General features: G+C 49.2%; 1 protein-coding gene across 11 annotated transcripts in view; it reads right to left on the reverse strand.

Moving 5' to 3' along the window:
• Positions 1–5,305: 5,305 nt before the first annotated feature.
• Positions 5,306–24,330, reverse strand: part of dnmt3ab (DNA (cytosine-5-)-methyltransferase 3 alpha b) — an 846,991-nt gene continuing 827,966 nt past the window's right edge. For all 11 annotated transcript variants that reach the window (XM_072498950.1, XM_072498942.1, XM_072498948.1 and 8 more), the window contains one exon: positions 5,306–9,521. In XM_072498950.1, coding sequence (XP_072355051.1) covers positions 9,380–9,521 — 142 coding nt within the window. In that variant the 3' untranslated portion in view covers positions 5,306–9,379. The remainder of the gene's footprint in view (positions 9,522–24,330) is intronic.

Here is a 24,330-nt window from a genome sequence, read left to right on the forward strand (position 1 = left end):
TGTGCACCTTCACATTACAGTGCATTCAGGCACATAACACAATGTCCTGAGACTAAGTGTTGATGCATGGGCAGGATTCGTGGACTTCCACGACAGTAAAACTGGCGCCACACCTGTACCGATTCAGCGACTGTGGAGAGTCTAGCCCCGGCGCCACATAGAATCGCCACAGTACAGAAGGAGTCCACTCAGCCAATCAAATCTGCACCGATCCTCCCAAAGAACACCCTACCTAGGCTCACAACCCATCATATCCCCATAACCCAATAACCCCACCTAACCTTTTGAACGCTAAGGGGCAATCTTAGCTTGGCCAATCCACCTAACCTGCACATCTTTGGACTGTGGGAGAAAACCGGAACATCCGGAGGAAATCCACACAGACATGGGGAGAACATACAAACTCCACACAGATACCCAAGGCGGGAATTGAACCCGGGTCCCTGGCACTGTGAGGCAGCAGTGCTAACAACTGTGCCACCGTTCTGCCCACATGGAATACAATTGATTCCAAAGAGAAATGGTGCAGGATTCACCGGCTTCATGATCGACACTCGTGAGGCTGACAAGCTGCATATACACAGAACACTCCTTACGCACACTCAACCCAGGCAACAAGATGGCACTGGTTGCGCTGGAGCGTGCCCATCCCGCTGACGGGTCAGCAGGGGCCATTGGCCACCTAGTTCACAGTGGAGGAATCTTGTAAGGGGTCTAATTTGAGGGCTATGGTGATGGCAGCTTTGCCAATGGTTCTGAGTAGGTATTCAGGGAGTCTGGTGGTGCAGTCCACGGTGAAGATATGGAATCAGTCGGGAAGGCATTTTAGGGTGGAAGGGATGTCGGTGCTAACGCCGCTGTGCGAGAATCATGGGTTTGAGCCGGGCCGGGGGGGGGGGGGGGGGGGGGGGGGGGGTTGGCTAGTGAATACAGGAGGTGGAGGGAAGTAGGGCTGGTCAAGGTGAAGAATCTGTATTTGCCAGTCTGGAGGAGCTAAGGGAGAGGATAGAGCTGCCGAGGGGGAGTGAGTTCAGGTATCTGCAGGTTAGGGGCTTTGCGCGAAAGGTCTGGAGAGGGTTCCCTAGGTTGCCGGGATAAACGTTGTTGGAGCAACTGCTGCTTCCGGATGTGGAAGGGGAGGGAAGAATTGGGGATATATGCAAGCGGCTGGGGGAGCAGGGAAACGAGCGGGTGGTAAAGATCAAACAGAAATGGGAAGCAGAATTGGGAGGGGAGATTAATTGGAGAGTATGGAGTGAGGCACTGCGTAGGGTTAACGGGACTTCCTCTTGTGCAAGGATGAGCCTGATACATTAAAGGTGATGCACAGGGTGCATATGACTCGGGCGAGAATGAGTGGATTCTTTCTGAGGGTAGCAGATGAGGGTGAGGGATGTGGGCGGGGGCCAGCAAATCACTGGCACATGTTTTGGGGTTGCAAAAAATTGGCAAGATTCTAGGTGGGACTGTTTGCGGTCTTAGCCAGGATAGTGGAGGAGTAGGTGGACCTGGATGGACACTTTGGTGGCAATATTTGGGATTTCAGAGAAGCCGGAGCTCATGGAGAGGAGGAAGACCGATGTCGTGGCCTTTGCCTCTCTGATTGCATGCCGGAAAAGTTTGCTGGAGTGGCGGTCGGTATCGTCACCGGGGGTAGTGGCTTGGTTGGGTGACCTATATGACTTCCTGTGATTAGAGAGGATAACTTATGAGTTAAGGGGCTCTTCAGGGGGGCTTGAGGAAAGGTGGGGGATGTTTGTGACCGTGTTTGAGGGGTTGTTCATCGTGGGGCAGGGGGGGGTGAAAAAGGGAAAAATCTGTACAGACTGTATAGTTGATTGTTGGGAAGTATGTTTCCCGGGGTGTTTATTTGCTGTAACCTGTTTTGATACATGTTTGCAATAAAATACATTAAAAACAAAATCTAAGTCCACAGTGGGCAGTCAGCGGCGTGCGCAGATGCATGGCAATGATGCTCCGTGCCTGTCCACCCCGACCCCACAGACCACTTCTGGCCAATCCCCCACTACTCCCCCGGCCCTGGCAAAAGTCTCTGACCAGTGGCCTGTCAGCAAACTAGCGATCGTGGACACTTTCCCTGCCCCTGCTCTCTCTGTTTCATGATTTTTAAAAGCACAAGTAAACCTCGGCATTGGGAATTTGTCCCTATGGAGGCGGAGCATCGCAGAAACCCTGGTGAATACCGGGTCAGGCCTGCTAATGATATGCCAATGACGTTTACTGTACGTGCGTTCTGGAATGCATTGATGCCGCTATTGAGGCACTGGAGAATTGTAATTTGTCGTGAAACCGGCGTCCGTCACAATTTCGGCATCAAATCCAAATTTCCGCCCAGGCGCATTTCCCAATTCCGGCGTCGGCCGACGGAGAATCCCACTCGTTATATGTTTTGGCAGAAGGTACTATTTCAGCCATTGTTTCCCTAAATTATGTTTTAACTCTCAAATATTTCATTGTGGGATGATGCAAAGGCCCTAGAGATATTCTGGAATTGGAAGATTATTTACCCTAACCCACTTTTCTGCACCTCTTAGTTTATGGTTTTACAGAATCCGGGAGGAAATCTGGAAGTAGAACTTCAAACTGTGCTTTCAGGATTCATGATGAATTTGTCACTGAGGAACTCTAGGTAAGGAAAGGGGGTTTACTGCCCTCAGGTATTCCTTTGTGCAAGGTGAGAAGAACTTATTTCAGCTACCCAAAAACATTCAAGTGTTGAACTGCATGCTCTAGTCTTGGGATAATGTGGATTGTGTTTGGGGATGTATTATCTATGCATTAAAAAAATATCCACACATGGGGTGTGGACAATGCTGGCTAGACCAGCATTTATTGTCCATCTCTAATTGCCCTTGAGAAGATGGCAGTGAGCTGCCGTCTTGAACTGCTGCAGTCCATGTGGTGTAGGTACACTTATATTGCTGTTAGGGAGGCAGTTCCAAGATTTTGACCCAGCAACTGTGAAAGAATTGTGATGTATTTCCAAGACAGGATAGTGAGTGACTTGGAGTGGTACTTCCAGGTGATGGTGTTCCCATGTATCTTCTGCTCTTGTCCTTCTAGGTGGTAGTGGGTTTGGAAGGTGCTATCTAAGGAGGCTTGGTGAGTTCCTGCGTTGCATCTTGTAGATGCCATTGCGCATTGGTGGTGGAGGGAGTGAATGTTTGTGAACAGTGTGTCAATTATGCGGGCTGCTTTGTCCTGGATGGTGACGAGCTCCTTGAATGTATTTGGAGCTGCACGCACCCAAGCAAGGGGAGAGAATTCCATCATATTCCTGACTTGTGCCTTGGAGATGATGGACAGGGTTTAAGAAGTGAGGACTCGAGTTACTTGCTGCAGAAGTCCTAGCCTCTGACCTGCTCTTGTGGCCACAGTATTTATAGGGCTAGTTCATTTCAGTTTCTGATCACTGGTAACCTCTCGGATGTTGATAATTGTGGATTTAGTGATGAGTAATGCCATCGAATATCAAGCGGCAATGGTTAGACTCTGTTGTTGGAGGTTATCATTGCCTTACACTTGTGTCGTGAATGTTACTTGCTATCAGCCCGCAGATATTGTCCAGGTCTTGCTGTATTTGGACATGGACTGATTCAGCATCTGAGCAGTAGAGAATGGTGCTGAACATTGTGCAACCATCAATGAATTTCCCCACTTCTGAAGCAGCTAGGGATGGCTAGGCCGAGGACACACTGCTGAGGAACCCCTGCAGTGATTTCCTGAGATGATTGACCCATCTTCCTTTGTGCTCGATATTGAGGAGTATGTAATTGATATTAAACGCTACAGGAATCCCAAAATAACATTGGTGAGCTGTAATATACAAACAAACCAAGTTCAGCTGCATAATGTTTTCAGCCAATCAATTCTGAAATGGCTGAAAAAATTGAAGATTGTGTTACATAAAATATTAATCGGAATTTTAAAAAGTTTTTGTTTTAGATATCATGGTTGTTTGAGATATGAGATTCATGAAGGCCCCGCCTTCTCAGCCTTTCCCCTCGCCTGAGGCGTGGTGATCCTCAGATTAAATCACCACCAGTCAGCTCCCCCCCCTAAGGAAAGCTGCCTATGATCTTCTGGGACTATGGCGATTTTACCGTACTTTTTTGAGATCAACAACTGTTCTGCAGTATATTAGTGCATTTTCAATGCACTGCTCGGTCTAGCAATGAAAAAATGTCTTAAAGAACAATTGTATTTGTTTAACAATTGAGGCTGTGTTAAAAATGTATGTAAATAGAAAGTGTGAACTTAAGTAGGTCAAAAGATTGAACAGTAGAAATAGCTATTCTGGAATGTTCTGATGCATGATCATGCAGGATCTTCTGGTCCTGCTGACTGCACACCCCATGCCGCGGATCTCCCGGCAGTGTGGGGTGGATTCAATGGGAAATCCCATTGACAGTGGTGGAACCAGAAGATCTTGCCACCGGCCAATGGCGGCCCACCGCTGCCTGCAGCCGGGAAACACACAAGGGGGAGGCCAGAGCATCTCGTCCATTAACTCTGTTTCTTTCCGTACAGATGTTGCCCGGCCTGCTGAATATTTCCAGCAGTTTAAGTTTTTATTCTGGAGCATTGCTTTATTATCTTTGGGTGTCAGCAAGAAACTTATGCTCTGAAGAAGAGGGCGTTCTTCATACTGCACTTGCTTGTGTTATGATTTGGACATTGGTCTGCTATTTATAAACTTCTGTTCATAATGTATTTGATCTTTTGTGATTCTCTGTGTTTTAATACAGCTTCCCTTTAAGGAGCTGTCTTTTATTTTGTCCCTTATTTCATTAATTTAGTTTATTTGGTTAACTCAAATGAGTATAATGTGTTAGGACTAGAAATACCCGCTAATGAATGGCAAATTTAGATTTTGATTGATAATCTTAGAAAAGGATCTTAAGCTGTTTGACTGTAAAGTATCTGGCTGGAATCATCCAGTTGATTGAAGGTTAAGCCTAATTTTTCAGAATAGTTTCGCTATTTAGCTTCACTTATATTTTTGTTTAATTTTATGGTACATCACATAGAACTTATTAAAATCATGTCAGAACTTTGTATCATTGTAATGTGTAATTGGTCTGCAATAAAAATAGGAATTCAAAACAGCTTTTTTCCCAGTTAGATCTTGTATGATCCATTTTTTCTGTATAAAATAAGAGCATAATTTTGGTACATTATGTAGAAAATATGATTAAACTCAGAGGTTCATTGTGCTTTTCTCAATAATGAAATTAATGCAGTGAGCATAGTTACCACAGAGCTAACAAACTGAAGGCAATCATACAGGTGTTGCTTAGCAGTGCAATTTTGTATAACATTTTATTGAGGTTTAACAGACATACAGTCACAAATAAATGTACCAGTATAAATTTTGAGCAGTTACATTAACCATCCTTACAGTAACAGTCACATAGCAGGGTTACACCTTATATAATCATAATATCAATGATGGATGTGGGGTATATATATTAAAGGAAAGAGATGAGAGAATACCTCATTTTAACATTTAAAGGGATACTGGCTTCATGAAAAAGTGTTTGGCAAACCTTTTTTTGTTTGGCGAGAGAAAATAGGCATGCACCATTTTGAATCATGAATGATGAACGAATGATTCAGTGATTTTTTTGGGGACAATTAACAATTTCATTAGGTGTTTGTAAACAAAAAAAAGGTTTCTCAAAATACGTTTTTGTGACATCAGTGCCCCTTTAAAATAGTTTTTCTGTGCACTGGAGTTGCCATTAACCCTGGTGTGATACAATGTGCTCCAGAATGGACTCCAAATTTATCACAGCTAGATTTTTATGTACTGAGTACTTTTTTAAGCATTTAAAAAAATATTTTGTACCTCTTTCCCCCGTTAGATCCTTACAGTTGCCACCCTTTAGCACCATTATGCTTCATTCTTCATTGGGGAGGAAGGGACAGTTTCAAGCTGTGGAGAAATGCTGCTCTAGGATCAGATAACAGGAGGGAACCTTGAGTGGGGAGCTTTTATACTGCTTTTTTCCTCCATTGCGCTGGAGTTTAATGCAGCTCAAAAATGCCATACTGAGCAGCCCTAATACAAGCAAACAAAACTTTTGTTCAAACTTGCCTTATGAAAAGTATTCTTCCATTGCAGCAGAGAAGCTGCTTTAGTAAGATGCTTAGAACACATTAAAATGCAGAGACTACAAGTTCAAATCAAAAGCATTAATATCGCTTGAATCTCCTTTCTTAAACTGGATGAACTCAACTATTTTTCAATTGGCATCTCAGTGAGTGCCTCAAAGAAGTACAATTTTCAATTTTACTAGAGGATGAAGAGATGACTCATCCCATATAATTGCACATTGATTCTTAGCTGAAGATAGAGGCATAGTAGTATAATTTATGGATAAAGCCACAGCTTGGAGCTCTCCACTGTCCTAGCTGAAGAAAAGCAGCATAGAGGTGAGCAGTCATGTTAGGGAAAAATGGTAAAAATTGGGAGAGAATATAAATAGAAAAATATATCATTAAGGGGGTGGGGCCTTATATCCGCTGGCTACTGGAGTATCAAGAGTTCCCCCAGCCCTCCATTTTTTTTTAAACTGAACAAGTATTCGTAATTAGATACTAATCTGTACTAATTGTCCTAATTGGGATGTTACTTGGATATACATTTTATGAGAAGCTCTTAGTCTTATTGGCATAAATGTTCCCTTCTGACAACAAAAGTGGATGCTGCAGAAGAGTAGGGAAAACAAAGAGCTGTTTAGTCCTTCAAGTTGTTACCAGTTAAAAAGTGCTTCCCCAACTATAGGCAAACACTGCTCCAAAGGAACAGATTCGCACAGGTCATCTTTAACTTCAACATTTCACTATTTAATTTTATGCTGATTGTACAATAAGTGTATTGTCTAATTATATCAGCACTTTGCAACTCAGTACTCTGGATAATGTGACGCACCTGGGACCATTTGTACTGGGAAACATGTCCACAATGAAGTTAGCAGGTAAGCAAGGAGGCAGCAAAATGTGGCCACCCATGTGGTGAAAAAAATGCAGTGTTATAAGCTTGATTTCCCCACAACACAGCAGCACACAGTTTCGAACACTAGGCAGAGGATTGGTTTCTGAGTAAACTGGCCAAAGTGTTGCATATAATTCCTTTTATTGGATCAGATGCACGCGTCTGAAATACATTAGCTTTCAGGACAGCAGAGTTCCTTCATCATGTGAGAAATGGAAATACGGGAATCTGAAAACGTTCACAAACAGTACTAGAAACTGTTTTTTTCTAGTGTGCCAATATAATAAGCTGGCTGTTTCTGAATAAAACTACTGGAATTTTCTTTTTGCTCCTCAGCAGCAAAGCACCTACTCAGCTAACTGATTAATTTAAGGGAATCGAATCACACAGATGGGTGATTTTTTTCCCCTAGATGTCAGCCAACTGGATCTACAGTAGAAAGAAACAATATACTAGAAGAACAAAAGAATACACAACGAACTGATACACAACTGTGTACACTTTGCACAAAAAAACAATACATTTATTCAAGTGTTCTCCAGCACAAGTACATGAGAAAGGAGCATTTTGGGCATTGGAAATGGGGTGGAGGTTGACTGCTACATCTGCTGCACGTACTGACCTTTTCCATATACAGCTATGTCACGAGCAATACACAGTAATACAATATTCACTGAAATACAACCTTCAGTGAAATCTCTTAACTTTGAAATGCACATTGTCAATAAATATTATCAAAGTTATAATGACAGTAAAATGAAGAAATAAAACCAAAAATACTGTTTGCTGCGTGGAATGTGGAAAGAAAATGCACTGCTGCTGGGGATCAAGCAAATACATATGTAACAGTAAAAGTATTAGCAAATTTACTACATTGTCTTCAATATGAATACATGATTCCCACAAATAAGCACCAACTACGGCACTGTCTAGGCTAAAACACATGAAACTGATTTTTTTCTTTTCAAGTACAAAGTTAAAATGCATTTTTCTTTTCTTAAAAGAGTAAAATAATAGTGCTTTTCCTTGACCATGAGAACTTGATAAATCATTGTCAAGATAGCAGATTTCTTTCAGTATTTCAGAAAAAAAATGTGTAGCACCATATGAATCGACAACTGCTTCAAGGAAAGTTGACGGCTGTGTTTGATCAAGTACTGACAGCAGAAATACGATTCGCATAAACAACTTATAAACAACAAAAAAAACGTAGATTAACAAAAAAAAGCCAAAGGATAAGGAAGGAAATGGAAACAAAGGAAGAAAAAGAAAAGAGGCAAAATTACACCATCAAGCTGCACTGTATTGACTTGTACCTGATTATATGCAGCTACAAGGAGGGGTATGTCCTGGTATAAAAGAGACCCCTTAGGAATTTTTTTAAAAATCAACCAAAAAAAAGGAAAACACAGATGTAAAAAATTCATCAGTCCTTCAGTAAAAAACTGCAGCCTGTCATTTAGTTTTGGATGACCAAAAACATCACTGCATGTTGGCTGGCTATTTGTGCTGCCTATAAGTGACCTGTTAAGTAAGCACCAGGCCTTAGCCCAAGGATGAAAGCTTAAGAAAAAAGCACCATTTTCTGTTATATATTTTTTCTTATTGTACAAACATGATAGAAAAATTACAGTCATGGCAAAAGTCCTTAAAAGTGACTTCTTGAGCGTATGAAAACATTACCACATTTTCACACTCAAGCCACTAAAGACCACCTCGACAACATTAAATGTTGCTCTTTCCTGATTATTTTACAATTCTGCCTCTTGTAAACGGTAAGGCAACATCAGAGCTGATGTTTTCAATCACCTTTTGTAAAAGCACCATTGCAGAAATTGTTGCACAGTAGTACCTTTTTCGAACAACTATCAGTGTATTGTAAATAAGAGGTACTGGCAGCTGATGTACTGTTTCTTCGTGGTTTCTGGTTGGAGGCACCTGAAGTATTGTATAGTATTTGTATGTAGCTTTGATTTTTTTTGCTCGAGATAGATACCAGATATGATGCTGGTAAGGCAAGGCTCAGCTGGCTGACTTGATGTTGCAGGCTCTGTTCAAATCCAGCTTCTTCTTGGTGCTCCTATCCACCTACACAAGGCAAAATTGTCATTTTCCCAGTGCTGCAAAGGATTGAACAGCCTCATCTCAAGTACAGCTTGAATACAACATAAACAAAAATTACAAAATCACCCATTAAAATAGCTGAAAATTAAAAACATTTAAAAAAATTAAATAGGATAAAAAGGATGACATTTAAAATAATGAAATTAAGTAACATCTAACAGAATGCGACTTTTTTCCTTGGAGTAAATTAATTTCTTTCCTTTCTTTTAATAAGTTCCTTTGTCTTCTTTGTTTTCAAACACAGGCAAAATATTCTTTCAGTGGTGCAAACAGGTGACGTATGACAGGAACACTCCAGGATCTTCCGAGAAGTCTTTGTCGGGCAAGGCGGCTCATATTGGAGACATCTGTGTAATGGACTGGGAAACCAAACACCCTGAAGAAAAAGTGAAAAACTTCTTTTGTCAACAGCATTACAATGGAATTTCATTCTAATGAAACCTGGATTGCTTCAGGACTTTACAAAAACCTGTCCATCCATGTACAAATATGTATGCAGTCGTAAATCAATTAATTGATATTAGAGGACACATGCAAAATGCTACTTCTGGATGAAACCTAGAAAATTTGATTGAACAAGAACAGTTTGAATTTGCATTAACTTTCACGACAAGCAGCAGGCCTGGGAATCAGTTCAGATGAAAATAATGGCCTAGTTATTCTAAAAATAGAGGGCGGGATTCTCCGATATTGGCGCGATGTCCGCCAACCGGTGCCAAAAATGGCGCGAATCAGTCCAGCATCGCGCCGTCCCAAAGGTGCGGAATTCTCCGCATCTTGAGGGGCCGAGCCCTCACCTTGAGGGGCTCGGCCCGCGCCGGACTGATTTCCGCCCCACCAGCTGGCAGGAAAGGCCTTTGGTGCCCCGCCAGCTGGCGCGGAAATGACTTTGCCGTGCGGCGCATGTGCGGGACCGTCCGCGGCCGCTCACGGCATCCCCGCGCATGCGCAGTGGAGGGGGTCTCTTCCACCTCCGCCATGGTGGAGACCGTGGGGGCACCCCCCGGGGCCAGGTCGCCCCGCGCCCCCCCCCAGGACCCCGGAGCCCGCCCGCGCCACCGTGTCCCGCCGTCCCAAAGGTGGTTCAATCCACGCCGGCTGGCGTGGGTTGACAGCGGCGGGATTTCGGCCCATCGCGGACCGGAGAATCGCCGGGGGATTCCCGCCGACCGGCGCGGCGTGATTCCCGCCCCCGCCGACTCTCCAGTGGCGGAGAATTCGCAACACGGCGGGGGCGGGATTCACGCTGCCCCCGGCGATTCTGCGACCCGGTGGGGGGTCGGAGAATCGCGCCGAGTTCCCATCACAGTAGATTGAATATTTCATAGACGAAGAGCATGCTGAATGTGTCCATATCTCTGACTCTCACAGGTAACCTGATGATAATATGATTTGAGAGGAAGAAGTAGTTATCATTCCATTTATTGTATTTTGTAATGATATGAGCCTAAAACACCATTTTTGCTGTAAGTTGCAATTTACTAACATACTGTTCTATCGAGCAATTGAGTTTTATAGGAAATATGTGGACCTGCTAGGCCCGTTGCTAGTGAGGACTTTCAATGAGGCAAGAGCGGGGGGAGAACCCTGCCCCCGACAATGTCCGGGGCGCTGATATCTCTGATCCAGAAGCGGGACAAGGACCCATTGCAATGTGGGTCGTATAGACCGACATCGCTCCTCAATGTAGATGCTAAGTTGCTGGCAAAAGTGCTGGCTATGAGAATTGAGGACTGTGTCCCGGGGGTGATCCATGAGGACCAGACGGGATTTGTAAAGGGCAGGCAGCTAAACACTAATGTGCTGGGGCTCCTCAACGTGATTATGATGCCATAGGTGGAGGGAGAAGCGGAGGTAGTGGCAGCTATGGACGCGGAGAAGGCCTTCGACCAGGTGGAGTGGGAGTATCTTTGGGAAGTGCTGTGGAGGATTGGGTTCGGGGAGGGGTTCATCAGCTGGGTCAGGTTGCTATATAGAGCCCCGGTGGTGAGTGTGGCTACGAATCGGCGGAGGTCGGAGTACTTTTGGCTGTACCGAGGGACGAGGCAGGGGTGCCCCCTGTCCCCCTTGTTGTTTGCATTGGCAATTGAGCCTTTGGCCATGGCACTAAGGGAGTCCAGGAAATGGAGGGGATTGGTCCAAGCGGGAGAGGAACATCGGGTGTGGCTGTATGCCGACGACCTGTTGCTGTATGTGGCAGATCCAGTGGAGGGGATGGTGGAGGTCATGCGGATCCGAAGGGAGTTTGGGGACTTCTCGGGGTATAAGCTCAATGTAGGAAAAAGTGAGCTCTTTGTGGTGCATCCAGGGGACCAGGGAAGGGGGATAGATGACCTACCATTGAAGAGGGCGGAAGGGAACTTTCGGTTCTTGGGGGATCCAGGTGGCTGGGAGTTGGGGGGCCCTGCACAAACTTAATTTGACGCGGTTGGTGGAGAAAATGGAGGAGGATTTCAAAAGATGGGATGTGCTGCCACTCTCGCGAGTGGGCAGGGTGCAGTCGGTTAAAATGATGGTCCTCCCGAGGTTTCTCTTTGTGTTCCAGTGCCTTCCCATTATGATTACCAAGGCCTTTTTTAAACGGGTAGGTAGGAGCATCATGGGTTTCGTGTGGGCAAATAAGACCCCGAGGGTAAAGAGTATCTTTCTGGAGCATAGCAGGGACAGGGGAGGGCTGGCGTTGCCGAATCTGTGTGGCTATCATTGGGCAGCTAACGTGGTGATGATCCGTAAGTGGGTAATAGAGGGAGAGGGGGCGGCGTGGAAGAGGTTGGAGATGGCGTCCTGCAGGGGCACGAGCCTGAGGGCGCTGGTGACGACACCGCTGCCGCTCTCGCCGACAAGGTACACCACGAGTCCGGTGGTGGCGGCAACGATGAAGATCTGGGGGCAGTGGAGACGGCACAGGGGTGAGATGGGAGCCTCGGTGTGGTCCCCGATTCGGGAGAACCATCGGTTCGTCCCAGGACAGATGGACGGGGGGTTTCAGAGCTGGCCTCGGGCAGGGATTAGAAGAATGGGGGACCTGTTTATAGATGGGACGTTTGCGAGCCTAGGGGCGCTGGAGGAGAAGTTTGGGTTACCCCCGGGAAATGCGTTCAGGCATATGCAAGTGAGGGCGTTTGTGAGGCAGCAGGTGAGGGAATTCCCGTTGCTCCCGGCACAGGGGATTCAGGACAGGGTGATTTCGGGTGTATGGGTCGGAGAGGGCAAGGTTTCGGCGATCTATCAGGAGATGAAAGAAGAGGAGGAGGCCTCGGTAGAGGAGTTAAAGGGCAAGTGGGAGGAGGAGCTTGGGGAGGAGATAGATGAGGGTCTGTGGGCTGATGCCCTGAGTAGGGTTAATTCCTCTTCCTCTTGCGCCAGGCTCAGCCTAATACAATTTAAGATTATTCACAGAGCGCATATGACAGGGGCAAGGTTGAGTAGGTTCTTTGGGATGGAGGACAGGTTTGGGAGGTGCTCGGGAAGCCCAGCGAATCACGTCCACATGTTCTGGTCGTGCCCGGCACTGGATGGGTTCTGGAGGGGTTTCGCGAGGACTATGTCCAAGGTGGAGAAAGTCCAGGTCAAGCCGAGCTGGGGGTTGGCACTATTTGGGGTAATGGATGCGCCGGGAGTGCAGGAGCCGAAAGAGGCCGGTATCCTGGCCTTTGCGTCCCTGGTAGCCCGGCGGAGGATCTTGCTACTATGAAAAGACGCAAAGCCCTCCAGTGCGGAAGCCTGGATAAATGACATGGCAGGGTTCATTAAGCTGGAGAGGATAAAGTTTGCCCTACGAGGGTCTGTGCAGGGGTTCTTCAGGCGGTGGCAACCGTTCCTAGACTATCTCGCGGAGCGTTAGGAGGAGGGCAGCAGCAGCAACCCGACGGGGGGGGGGTCTCTTTCGAGGGGGGTATTTGGGTGGGTGGGGGGGGGAGGGCTTCCCCAAGGGTACCTTTGAATGTCATGGGGGGGGGGGGGTTGCTATATCTGGGGGCAACCCAATGTATAAGTTTTGTATTATTTTCGATTGTTGTGTTTGTGTTCCTTTTTCTTTTTGTTATGCTGGGGGGGGGGGGGGGGGGGGGCGGTTTGTTAACATTTTGTTGGAAAATCTGAATAAACATATTTAAAAAAAAAAATTACAGCTGTTACAATGACAGTTGTGAACTATCTTCCTTATCTACACATTCAATCACCTAATTCCCCCCTGATACCTATCATCTCTTGTACAGTTCAGTCGGACTGTACTTGCTTAGTTCCACTCATGTATATTCACAGTCAGATCATTCCTAGCAATGACTTCCCATCCTGCACACACTGATTTCTAAAGGATATATAATTGGCCCCGCCTCTCCCCCACCAACATGTCTTTTTTTTAAAATAAATATTTTATTGAAAATTTTTGGTCAACCAACACAGTACATTGTGTATCCTTTACACAATATTATAACAGCACAAATAACAATGACCTATTTTATATAAACAAAAAACAAAAAATGAATAAATATTAAATAACAAAAATGAAAACTAGCCCTAATTGGCAACTGCCTTGTCACAAGTTACCCCCCCCCCCCCCCCCCCCCCCCCCCCCCCCCCCCCCCCCCAAATCCTGGGCTGCTGCTGCTGCCTTCTTTTTCCCCTTCCATCTATCTATCCGCAAGGTATTCGACGAACGGTTGCCACCGCCTGGTGAACCCTTGAGCCGACCCCCTTAGGACGAACTTAATCCGCTCTAGCTTTATAAACCCCGCCATGTCATTTATCCAGGTCTCCACCCCCGGGGGCTTGGCTTCCTTCCACATTAGCAATATCCTGCGCCGGGCTACTCGGGACTTAAAGGCCAAAACATCGGCCTCTCTCGCCTCCTGCACTCCCGGCTCTTGTGCAACCCCAAATATAGCCAACCCCCAGCTTGGTTCGACCCGGACACCCACTACTTTTGAAAGCACCTTTGTCACCCCCATCCAAAACCCCCGTAGTGCCGGGCATGACCAAAACATATGGGTATGATTCGCTGGGCTTCTCGAGCACCTCGCACACCTATCCTCCACCCCAAAAAATTTACTGAGCCGCGCTCCAGTCATATGCGCCCTGTGTAATACCTTAAACTGAATCAGGCTTAGCCTGGCACACGAGGACGACGACTTTACCCTACTTAGGGCATCCGCCCACAGCCCCTCCTCGATCTCCTCCCCCAGCTCTTCTTCCCATTTCCCTTTTAGTTCATCTACCATAGTCTCCCCTTCGTCCCTCATTTCCCTATATATATCTGACACCTTACCATCCCCCACACATGTCTTTGAGATCACTCTGTCCTGCACCTCTTGTGTCGGGAGTTGCGGAAAATCCCTCACCTGTTGCCTCGCAAAAGCCCTCAGTTGCATATACCTGAATGCATTCCCTTGGGGCAACCCATATTTCTCGGTCAGCGCTCCCAGACTCGCGAACTTCCCATCCACAAATAGATCTTTCAGTTGCGTTATTCCTGCTCTTTGCCACATTCCATATCCCCCATCCATTCCCCCCGGGGCAAACCTATGGTTGTTTCTTATCGGGGACCCCCCCAAAGCTCCAGTCTTTCCCCTATGCCGTCTCCACTGTCCCCAAATCTTCAGTGTAGCTACCACCACCGGGCTTGTGGTGTAGTTCCTCGGTGAGAACGGCAATGGGGCTGTCACCATAGCCTGCAGGCTAGTCCCCCTACAGGACGCCCTCTCTAATCTCTTCCACGCCGCTCCCTCCTCCTCTCCCATCCACTTACTCACCATTGAAATATTAGCGGCCCAATAGTACTCACTTAGGCTCGGTAGTGCCAGCCCCCCCCTATCCCTGCTACGCTGTAAGAATCCCTTCCTCACTCTCGGGGTCTTCCCGGCCCAAACAAAACCCATGATGCTCTTTTCAATCCTTTTAAAAAAAACCTTCGTGATCACCACCGGGAGGCACTGAAACACAAAGAGGAATCTCGGGAGGACCACCATCTTAACCGCCTGCACCCTCCCTGCCATTGACAGGGCTACCATATCCCATCTCTTGAAATCTTCCTCCATCTGTTCCACCAACCGCGTTAAATTTAACCTGTGCAGTGTGCCCCAATTCTTAGCTATCTGAATCCCCAGGTAACAAAAGTCTCTTGTTACCTTCCTCAACGGTAGGTCCTCTATTTCTCTACTGTGCTCCCCAGGATGCACCACAAACAGCTCACTCTTCCCCATGTTCAATTTATACCCTGAAAAATCCCCAAACTCCCCAAGTATCCGCATTATTTCTGGCATCCCCTCCGCCGGATCCGCCACATATAGTAGCAAATCGTCCGCATACAAAGATACCCGGTGTTCTTCTCCTCCCCTAAGTACTCCCCTCCACTTCTTGGAACCCCTCAGCGCTATCGCCAGGGGCTCAATCGCCAGTGCAAACAGTAATGGGGACAGAGGGCATCCCTGCCTTGTCCCTCTATGGAGCCGAAAATATGCCGATCCCCGTCCATTCGTGACCACACTCGCCACTGGGGCCCTATACAATAGCTGCACCCATCTAACATACCCCTCTCCAAAACCAAATCTCCTCAACACCTCCCACAAATAATCCCATTCCACTCTATCAAATGCTTTCTCGGCATCCATCGCCACTACTATCTCTGTTTCACCCTCTGGTGGGGCCATCATCATTACCCCTAACAGCCTCCGTATATTCGTGTTCAGCTGTCTCCCCTTCACAAACCCAGTTTGGTCCTCGTGAACCACCCCCGGGACACATTCCTCTATTCTCATTGCCATTACCTTGACCAGGACCTTGGCATCCACATTTAGGAGGGAAATTGGTCTGTAGGACCCGCATTGTAGCGGGTCCTTTTCCTTCTTTAAGAGAAGCGATATCGTTGCTTCAGACATAGTCGGGGGCAGTTGTCCCCTTTCCTTTGCCTCATTAAAGGTCCTCGTCAGTACCGGGGCGAGCAAGTCCAAATATTTTCTATAAAATTCGACTGGGAATCCGTCCGGTCCCGGGGCCTTTCCCGTCTGCATGCTCCTAATTCCTTTCACCACTTCTTCTACCTCGATCTGTGCTCCCAGTCCCACCCTTTCCTGCTCTTTCACCTTGGGAATTTCCAGCCGATCCAAAAAGTCCATCATTCTCTCCCTCCCATCCGGGGGTTGAGCTTCATATAATTTTTTATAAAATGTCTTGAACACTTCATTCAATCTCTCCGCTCCCCGCTCCATCTCTCCTTCCTCGTCCCTCACTCCCCCTATTTCCCTCGCTGCTCCCCTTTTCCTCAATTGGTGTGCCAGCAACCTGCTCGCCTTCTCCCCATATTCATACTGTACACCCTGTGCCTTCCTCCATTGTGCCTCTGCAGTGCCTGTAGTCAGCAAGTCAAATTCTACATGCAGCCTTTGCCTTTCCCTGTACAATCCCTCCTCCGGTGCTTCCGCATATTGTCTGTCCACCCTCAAAAGTTCTTGCAGCAACCGCTCCCGTTCCTTACTCTCCTGCTTCCCTTTATGTGCCCTTATTGATATCAGGTCCCCCCTAACCACCGCCTTCAACGCCTCCCAGACCACTCCCACCTGGACCTCCCCATTGTCATTGAGTTCCAAGTACTTTTCAATACATCCCCTCACCCTTAGACACACCCCCTCATCCGCCATTAGTCCCATGTCCATTCTCCAGGGTGGGCGCCCTCCTGTTTCCTCCCCTATCTCCAAGTCCACCCAGTGTGGGGCGTGATCCGAAATGGCTATAGCCGTATACTCCGTTCCCCTCACCTTCGGGATCAATGCCCTACCCAGCACGAAAAAGTCTATGCGCGAATAGACTTTATGGACATAGGAGAAAAACGAGAACTCCTTACTCCTAGGTCTACTGAATCTCCACGGGTCCACACCTCCCATCTGCTCCATAAAATCTTTAAGCACCTTGGCTGCTGCCGGCCTCCTTCCAGTCCTGGACTTTGACCTATCCAGCCCTGGTTCCAACACCGTGTTAAAGTCTCCCCCCATTATCAGCTTTCCCGTCTCCAGGTCCGGAATGCGTCCTAGCATCCGCCTCATAAAATTGGCATCATCCCAGTTCGGGGCATACACGTTTACCAAAACCACCGTCTCTCCCTGTAGTTTGCCACCCACCATCACGCATCTGCCCCCGCTATCCGCCACTATAGTCTTTGCCTCGAACATTACCCGCTTCCCCACCAATATAGCCACCCCCCTGTTTTTCGCATCTAGCCCCGAATGGAACACCTGCCCCACCCATCCTTTGCGCAGCCTAACCTGGTCTATCAGTTTCAGGTGCGTTTCCTGTAACATAACCACATCTGCTTTAAGTTTCTTAAGGTGTGCGAGTACCCGTGCCCTCTTTATCGGCCCGTTGAGCCCTCTCACGTTCCACGTGATCAGCCGAGTTGGGGGGCTTCCCACCCCCCCCCCCCCTTGCCGATTAGCCATCATCTTTTTCCAGCTTCTCACCCAGTTCCCACGCAGCTGTATCTCCCCCAGGCGGTGCCCCCCCGCCCATCCTCTCCCGTACCCGCTCCCCCCTTTCCCCAGCAGCAGCAACCCAGTAATTCCCCCCTCCCACCCCCCCCGCTAGACCCCCCGCTAGCGTAATTACTCCCCCCATGTTGCTCCCAGAAGTCAGCAAACTCTGGCTGACCTCGGCTTCCCCCCGTGACCACGGCTCGCACCGTGCGACGCCCCCTCCTTCCTGCTTCTCTATTCCCGCCATAATTATCATAGCGCGGGAGCCAAGCCCGCGCTTCTCCCTTGGCCCCGCCCCCCATGGCCAACGCCCCATCTCCTCTCCCTCCCCACCTCCCCCCATCACCCCCTGTGGGAGAGAGAAAAGTTACCACACCGCAGGATTAGAACATAAAACCCCTCTTCGCCCCCCACATTCGCCCCACCACTTTGTCCAAACGTTCTTTTTAATAATCCACTCATTCCAGTTTTTCTTCTACAATAAAAGTCCACGCTTCATCCGCCGTCTCAAAGTAGTGGTGCCTCCCTTGATATGTGACCCACAGTCTTGCCGGTTGCAGCATTCCAAATTTTATCTTCCTTTTATGAAGCACCGCCTTGGCCCGATTAAAGCTCGCCCTCCTTCTCGCCACCTCCGCACTCCAGTCTTTTTTTTTTTTTTTTTTTTTTTTTTTTTTTTTTAAAATTTAGAGTGCCCAATTATTTTTTCCAATTAAGGGGCAATTTAGCGTGGCCAATCCACCTAACCTGCACATCTTTGGGTTGTGGGGGTGAAACCCACGCAGACACGGGGAGAATGTGCAAACTCCAGACGAACAGTGACCCAGGGCCGGGATTCGAACCCGGGTCCTCAGCGTCATAGGCAGCAATGCTAACCACTGTGCCACCGTGCTGCCCTAGCGCACTCCAGTCTTGATAAACGCGGATCACCGCGTTCTCCCATTTACTGCTCCGAGTTTTCTTCGCCCATCTAAGGACCATTTCTCTATCCTTAAAACGGAGGAATCTCACCACTATGGCTCTGGGAGTTTCTCCTGCTCTCGGTCCTCGCGCCATAACTCGGTATGCTCCCTCCACCTCCAACGGACCCGCCGGGGCCTCCGCTCCCATTAACGAGTGCAGCATCGTGCTCACATATGCCCCGACGTCCGCACCCTCCACACCTTCAGGAAGACCAAGAATCCTCAGGTTGTTCCTCCTAGCGTTGTTTTCCAGTGCCTCCAACCTCTCCACACATCGTTTCTGATGTGCCTCCTGTATCTCCGTCTTCACCACCAGGCCCTGTATATCGTCCTCATTCTCGGCTGCCTTCGCCTTCACGACCCGAAGCTCCTGCTCCTGGGTCTTTTGTTCCTCCTTTAGCCCTTCAATCGCCTGTAGTATCGGGGCCAACAGCTCTTTCTTCATTTCCTTTTTTATCTCTTCCATGCAGCATTTCAAGAACTCTTGTTGTTCAGGGCCCCATGTGAAACTGCCACCTTCCGACGCCATCTTGGTTTTTGCTTGCCTTCCTTGCCGCTGTTCCAAAGGATCCGCTGCAATCCGGCCACTTTCCTCTCCTTTTTCCATCCGTGTCCAGGGGGAATTCCCTTCTGGTTTACCGCACGGTGTTTTTAGCCGTTAAAATTACCGTTGGGGCTCCTATCAAGAGCCCAAAAGTCCGTTCCACCGGGAGCTGCCGAAACGTGCGACTCAGCTGGTCATCGCCGCACCCGGAAGTCTCCACCAACATGTCTTGGCAACAACATCCAAAGACATGGGGCGAAATTCTCCGGAAACGGCGCGATGTCCGCCGACTGGCGCCCAAAACGGCGCAAATCAGACGGGCATCGCACCGCCCCAAAGGTGCAGAATGCTCCGCATCTTTGGGGGCCGAGCCCCAACCTTGAGGGGCTAGGTCGGCGCCGAATGAATTTCCGCCCCGCCAGCTGGCGGAAAAGGCCTTTGGTGCCCCGCCAGCTGGCGCGGAAATAACATCTCCGGGCGGCGCATGCGTGGGAGTGTCAGCGGCCGCTGACGGCATTCCCACGCATGCGCAGTGGAGGGAGTCTCTTCTGCCTCCGCCACGGTCTCCACCATGGCGGAGGCGGAAGGGAAAGAGTGCCTCCACGGCACAGGCCCGCCCGCGGATCGGTGGGTCCCGATCGCGGGCCAGGCCACCGTGGGGGCACCCCCCCCGGGGCCAGATCGCCCCGTGCCCCCCCCAGGACCCCGGAGCCCGCCCGCGCCGCCTTGTCCCGCCGGTAAGGTAGGTGGTTTAATTTACGCCGGCGGGACAGGCATTTTAGCGGCGGGACTTCGGCCCATTCGGGCTGGAGAATCGAGCGGGGGGGGGCCGCCAACCGGCGCGGCGCGATTCCCGCCCCCGCCGAATCTCTGGTGCCGGAGACTTCGGCAACCGGCGGGGGCGGGATTCACGCCAGCCCCCGGCGATTCTCCGACCCGGCGGGGGTCAGCTTCTGTGTGTATATTGATGATTCTACCTCTCCATGATCTCTGCAAATCCTTCTTCTACCTCTGTTAGCAGGTTGGTTGCTTTTACATCATCTAGTTTTGGATGTGCTTCAATTTCCTCTGATAATCAATTTGTAGTCACTGGGTAAACACTCTGAACTTGTTACTAGCCACCCTATACAGTTCACAGCCCAGACTTCTGATTGATGAGGAAAGATTTATGCGCAGTTAGTTCATAATTTTGCATATAGATGCTCAGCATGAGGCTGCCCGAGGCATTCACTCTACACACAGTAACTATGCACTGGTGTCACTGCCGGAGAGGGAGGAGTAAGTATTTGGGGTGGAGCAACTTCTAATTTGATATTTGCAGAGGTGGTGACTTAATTGTGTGTGGCTGTTGGGAATGCTGTAGAGTGAGGAGCAGCACTCTTCTACTTTCCGAAAGATTACACCTCCGAAAATGGGATAGAGCTCAATACAATAAATTATTGGAAGTTGTAATAAAAGCAATGAAATATTTGTGGGGAACTTTAATCATCATCTAGACTGGACAAATCAAACTAGCAAAGCTAGTCGAGAAAATTAATTTGTGGAATGTTTTTCATAACAGTCTCCTGGAGCAATACATTGTTGCACCAACAAGTGATAAAGCTATTTTTGATATAATATATTGCACAAGAACATGCACAGAATGTGCTGATGTCTCACAGCAGAGCCTGGCCTCCAATTCCCTTGGAACCACCTTGCCACTGGATCAAGGCCCTGCTCGCTGAGACCATGTGGCAATCGTAGTTAAAAAAATATTATGCGTACTTCCGGTGGCGGCGATGAGTGAGTGAGCCTCACATTCGGTGGCTCTCACTCCGGCGGGATTTGAGGACCTGGTTCCCCGGTTTTGCGGGACTGTGGAGCGCTGGAAAGACGGCCACGGAGGTGCTGAGGAGCGAGCAGAGCTGCATGGAACTGCGGGAGAGCAGAAAGCAGCGCAAACGGGAGAGGAAGGGACAAAGGCAAGGTGCAGGGGAGCTGACCCGGGAGCAAAGATGGCGGACCTACGGACCTCGGACCCGGTGATCCAGCAGGCGCTGGACAACATGCTGCAGGTGATAAAGAGCAGTTTTGAGTCGTTGAAGCGGGATAACTTGGACCCACTTCAGAAGGCAGTGGATCAGCTGAACCAGAGATTGGATGCCCAGGACGAAAAGGTTAAGGAGCTGGGGGAGGCGGTGGAGGAGCAGGCGGACACGCAGACGATGGCTGCGCTAGAAGTCGATGGGTTGAAGGAGAGACAGAGAAGACTACTGGACAGAGTAGAGGAGCTTGAAAATAGAGCCCGTAGACAAAATCTGAGGATCATCGGCCTCCCTGAGGGGGCGGAGGGAGCTGATGCCACAGCGTTCGTGGCGGACCTGTTGATGCAGCTGATGGGGGCTGATCCATTTCCCCGACCGCCGGAGCTGGAGGGGGCACACAGAGTACAGACGAGACAGGTGCGTCCGGGGCCCCCCCCACCCTCCGATGGTGATTAGGTTCCACAGGTTTGTGGAGAAGGAGCGGGTGTTGCAGTGGGCTAAGAGCAGCACGTGGAATAACAGTGTCCTTCGCATTTACCAGGACCTAAGCCAGGAGGTGGCCAGGTGGTGAGCAGCCTTTAAACAAGTTAAGGAGGTGTTGTTCAAAAAGCATGTGAAGTTTGGTCTGCTCTTCCCGGCCCGTCTTTGGATTACGCATCATGGCCAACACCACTACTTCTCCGAGCCCGAAGAAGCGATGGACTTTGTGAGGGATGAGGGGCTGGTCTCGAAAAAAGGACCCACGGACACAAGCTAGGGTCCGAGAATTACTGTTTGAAGGGACGCCTACTGTGCCTGGACTGTAGGTCGACTGTTTACTGCTTTAAAGGTGCCTTGTGGTGTATTTCTTGTGGGAAGTTTTTGCTCCCATTCGAATGATCCTTCTCCTTTTTTCTGTTGTTTTTTTTTTCTCTCCTTTTTTTTTCTTCTGTTGTGGTGGGTACCTTTTGCTGGGCTCTCTGAGTGTGCTAGAGCCTGTATTGTAACAAAAGGGTGGCCGGTCAGCAAGGGGGATTAAAGATGTTGGTTGGGGGCTTTTATTTCATTTATGTCTATGGTTTTTATGTTTGTTTCGGATGGGGGATGTACGGGTACTGGGTTATTGCGGTGTTATATATATATATTTTTTCAGTGCTCAGAAAGGGACGTGGGTTAACACTTTTCTGTGCAAATAGCTGGAACTGTATTGTACCTGGAGCAGCCTCGCGGTGCTGTTTGATGTTTACATCTTGTTTGATCTTTCCCATCTTAGTGAGACTGCTCCAGTGGGTCGGAGTGGGGGAAGGTGTGCTGGGGAGTGGGCAGATGAGGTCGGGGAAACAATGGAAGTTAGACAAGGGGGCGCCGGAGCGATGTGTCACCGGGCTAGCAGACTGGCTAGTCAAGGGAGTCAGGTGGGGGGGGGGGGGGGGGGAGAATACAACCAATGAATGGCAGGGGTGGGGTTATCGGGGGATGTTGCTGGGGGGGGGGGGTGGCGGGGGGGAGTTATTTTGCTGACGTGGGGGGGGGGATCTGAAGTAGGTAATGGAAAGGAGGTTGGTGGTGGAGGCAGCCAAGAGGTGAGCCAGGAATGGCATGGCGCATGGGCCGGGGGCGGGCCCAAGAAAGGTTATGGCTGACCGGCGGGGGGTGGGGGGGGGGTGGGCCCCCCAACCAGGCTGATCAGCTGGAATGTCAGGGGACTAAAAGGGCACGTGTGTTGGCGCATTTGCAGGCTCTAAAGGCGGACGTAATTATGTTGCAGGAGACACATCTGAAAGTGTCTGACCAGACTCGGCTAAGGAAGGGCAGGTCTTCCACTCGGACTTGGATTTTAAGTCCAGGGGAGTAGCAATTATGATCAATAAGCGGGTTCAATTTGAGGCGGAGGGCGTAGTCGCAGACGGCGGGGGCAGATTCCTTATGGTAAGGGGCAAGCTGGAGGGGAGAAGAGTGGTGCTGGTGAACATATATGTGCTGAACTGGGACGACGTTGACTTTATCAGAAGAGTGCTGGGGAAGATCCCGGACCTAGACTCACGTAAGTTGATAATGGGGGGGGGGCTTTAATACGGTCCTTGACCCGGGGCTGGACGGGTCATGTCCCAGTACGGGCAGACTCCCAGCAATGGCAAGGGAGCTGAAAGGGTTCATGGAGCAAATGGGGGCTGCGGACCCATGGAGAGCCAGACAGCCGACAGGAAGGGGCTACTCGTTTTATTCGCATGTTCATAAAGTATATTCTAGGATTGACTTTTTTATCGTGAGCAGGGACTGTGTAGGGGAGGTAAAGAATACGGAATACTCGGCAATCACTATCTCGGACCATGCCCCGCACTGGGTGGACCTGCGGGTCGGGGGGGGCGAATTACCAACGCCCGCAATGGAGGTTAGACGTAGGACTGTTGTCGGAGGAGGGGATATGTGAGAGACTTCGGAAGTGTATGCAAAATTACTTGCAGGTGAATGATACGGGGGAGGTTTCAGCAGCGACCCTGTGGGAGGCGCTGAAGACAGTAGTGAGGGGGGAGCTGATCTCAATTCAGGCCCACAGGGTCAGGGCGGACAGAGCAGAAATGGACAGATTGGTTAGGGAAATTCACCGGATAGACGAGGAGCATGCGGGGTCCCCGGGGGAGGACCTACTCAGGGAGAGACGGAGATTGCAGGCGGAACTGGGGGTACTATCCACGAGTAGGGCCGTGGAACAACTTAGGAAGGTGAGGGGAGTGGTGTATGAGCATGGGGAGAAAGCCAGTAGATTGCTAGCACAGCAACTCAGGAAGAGGGAGGCGGCCAGGTAAATAAGTAGAGTGGTTGATGGGGAGGGGAGCAGAGTGGAGGACCCGGCAGGACTGAATAAGGTATTTCGGGACTTCTATAGTAAGCTGTACACCTCAGAACCCCCGGAAGAGCCGGAGGAGATGAAAAGGTTCCTGGATGGACTAACCTTCCCAAAAGTAGGCAGGGGACTAGTGGACGGGCTGGGGGCCCCGATTAGAGCGGAGGAGGTATTGGGGGGCCTAAAGGCCATGCAGTCGGGGAAAGCCCCGGGACCGGATGGATACCCAGTAGAGTTTTACAAGAAGTTCTCGGAGATAGTGGGACCGGTCCTGACAAGGGTTTTTAATGAAGCAAGGGACAGAGGGACCCTGCCACCGACGATGTCGCAAGCCACCATCTCGCTGATACTGAAGCGGGACAAGGACTT

Source organism: Scyliorhinus torazame, chromosome 4 (assembly GCF_047496885.1).
Source record: "Scyliorhinus torazame isolate Kashiwa2021f chromosome 4, sScyTor2.1, whole genome shotgun sequence".
Taxonomy (NCBI): Eukaryota; Metazoa; Chordata; class Chondrichthyes; order Carcharhiniformes; family Scyliorhinidae; genus Scyliorhinus; species Scyliorhinus torazame.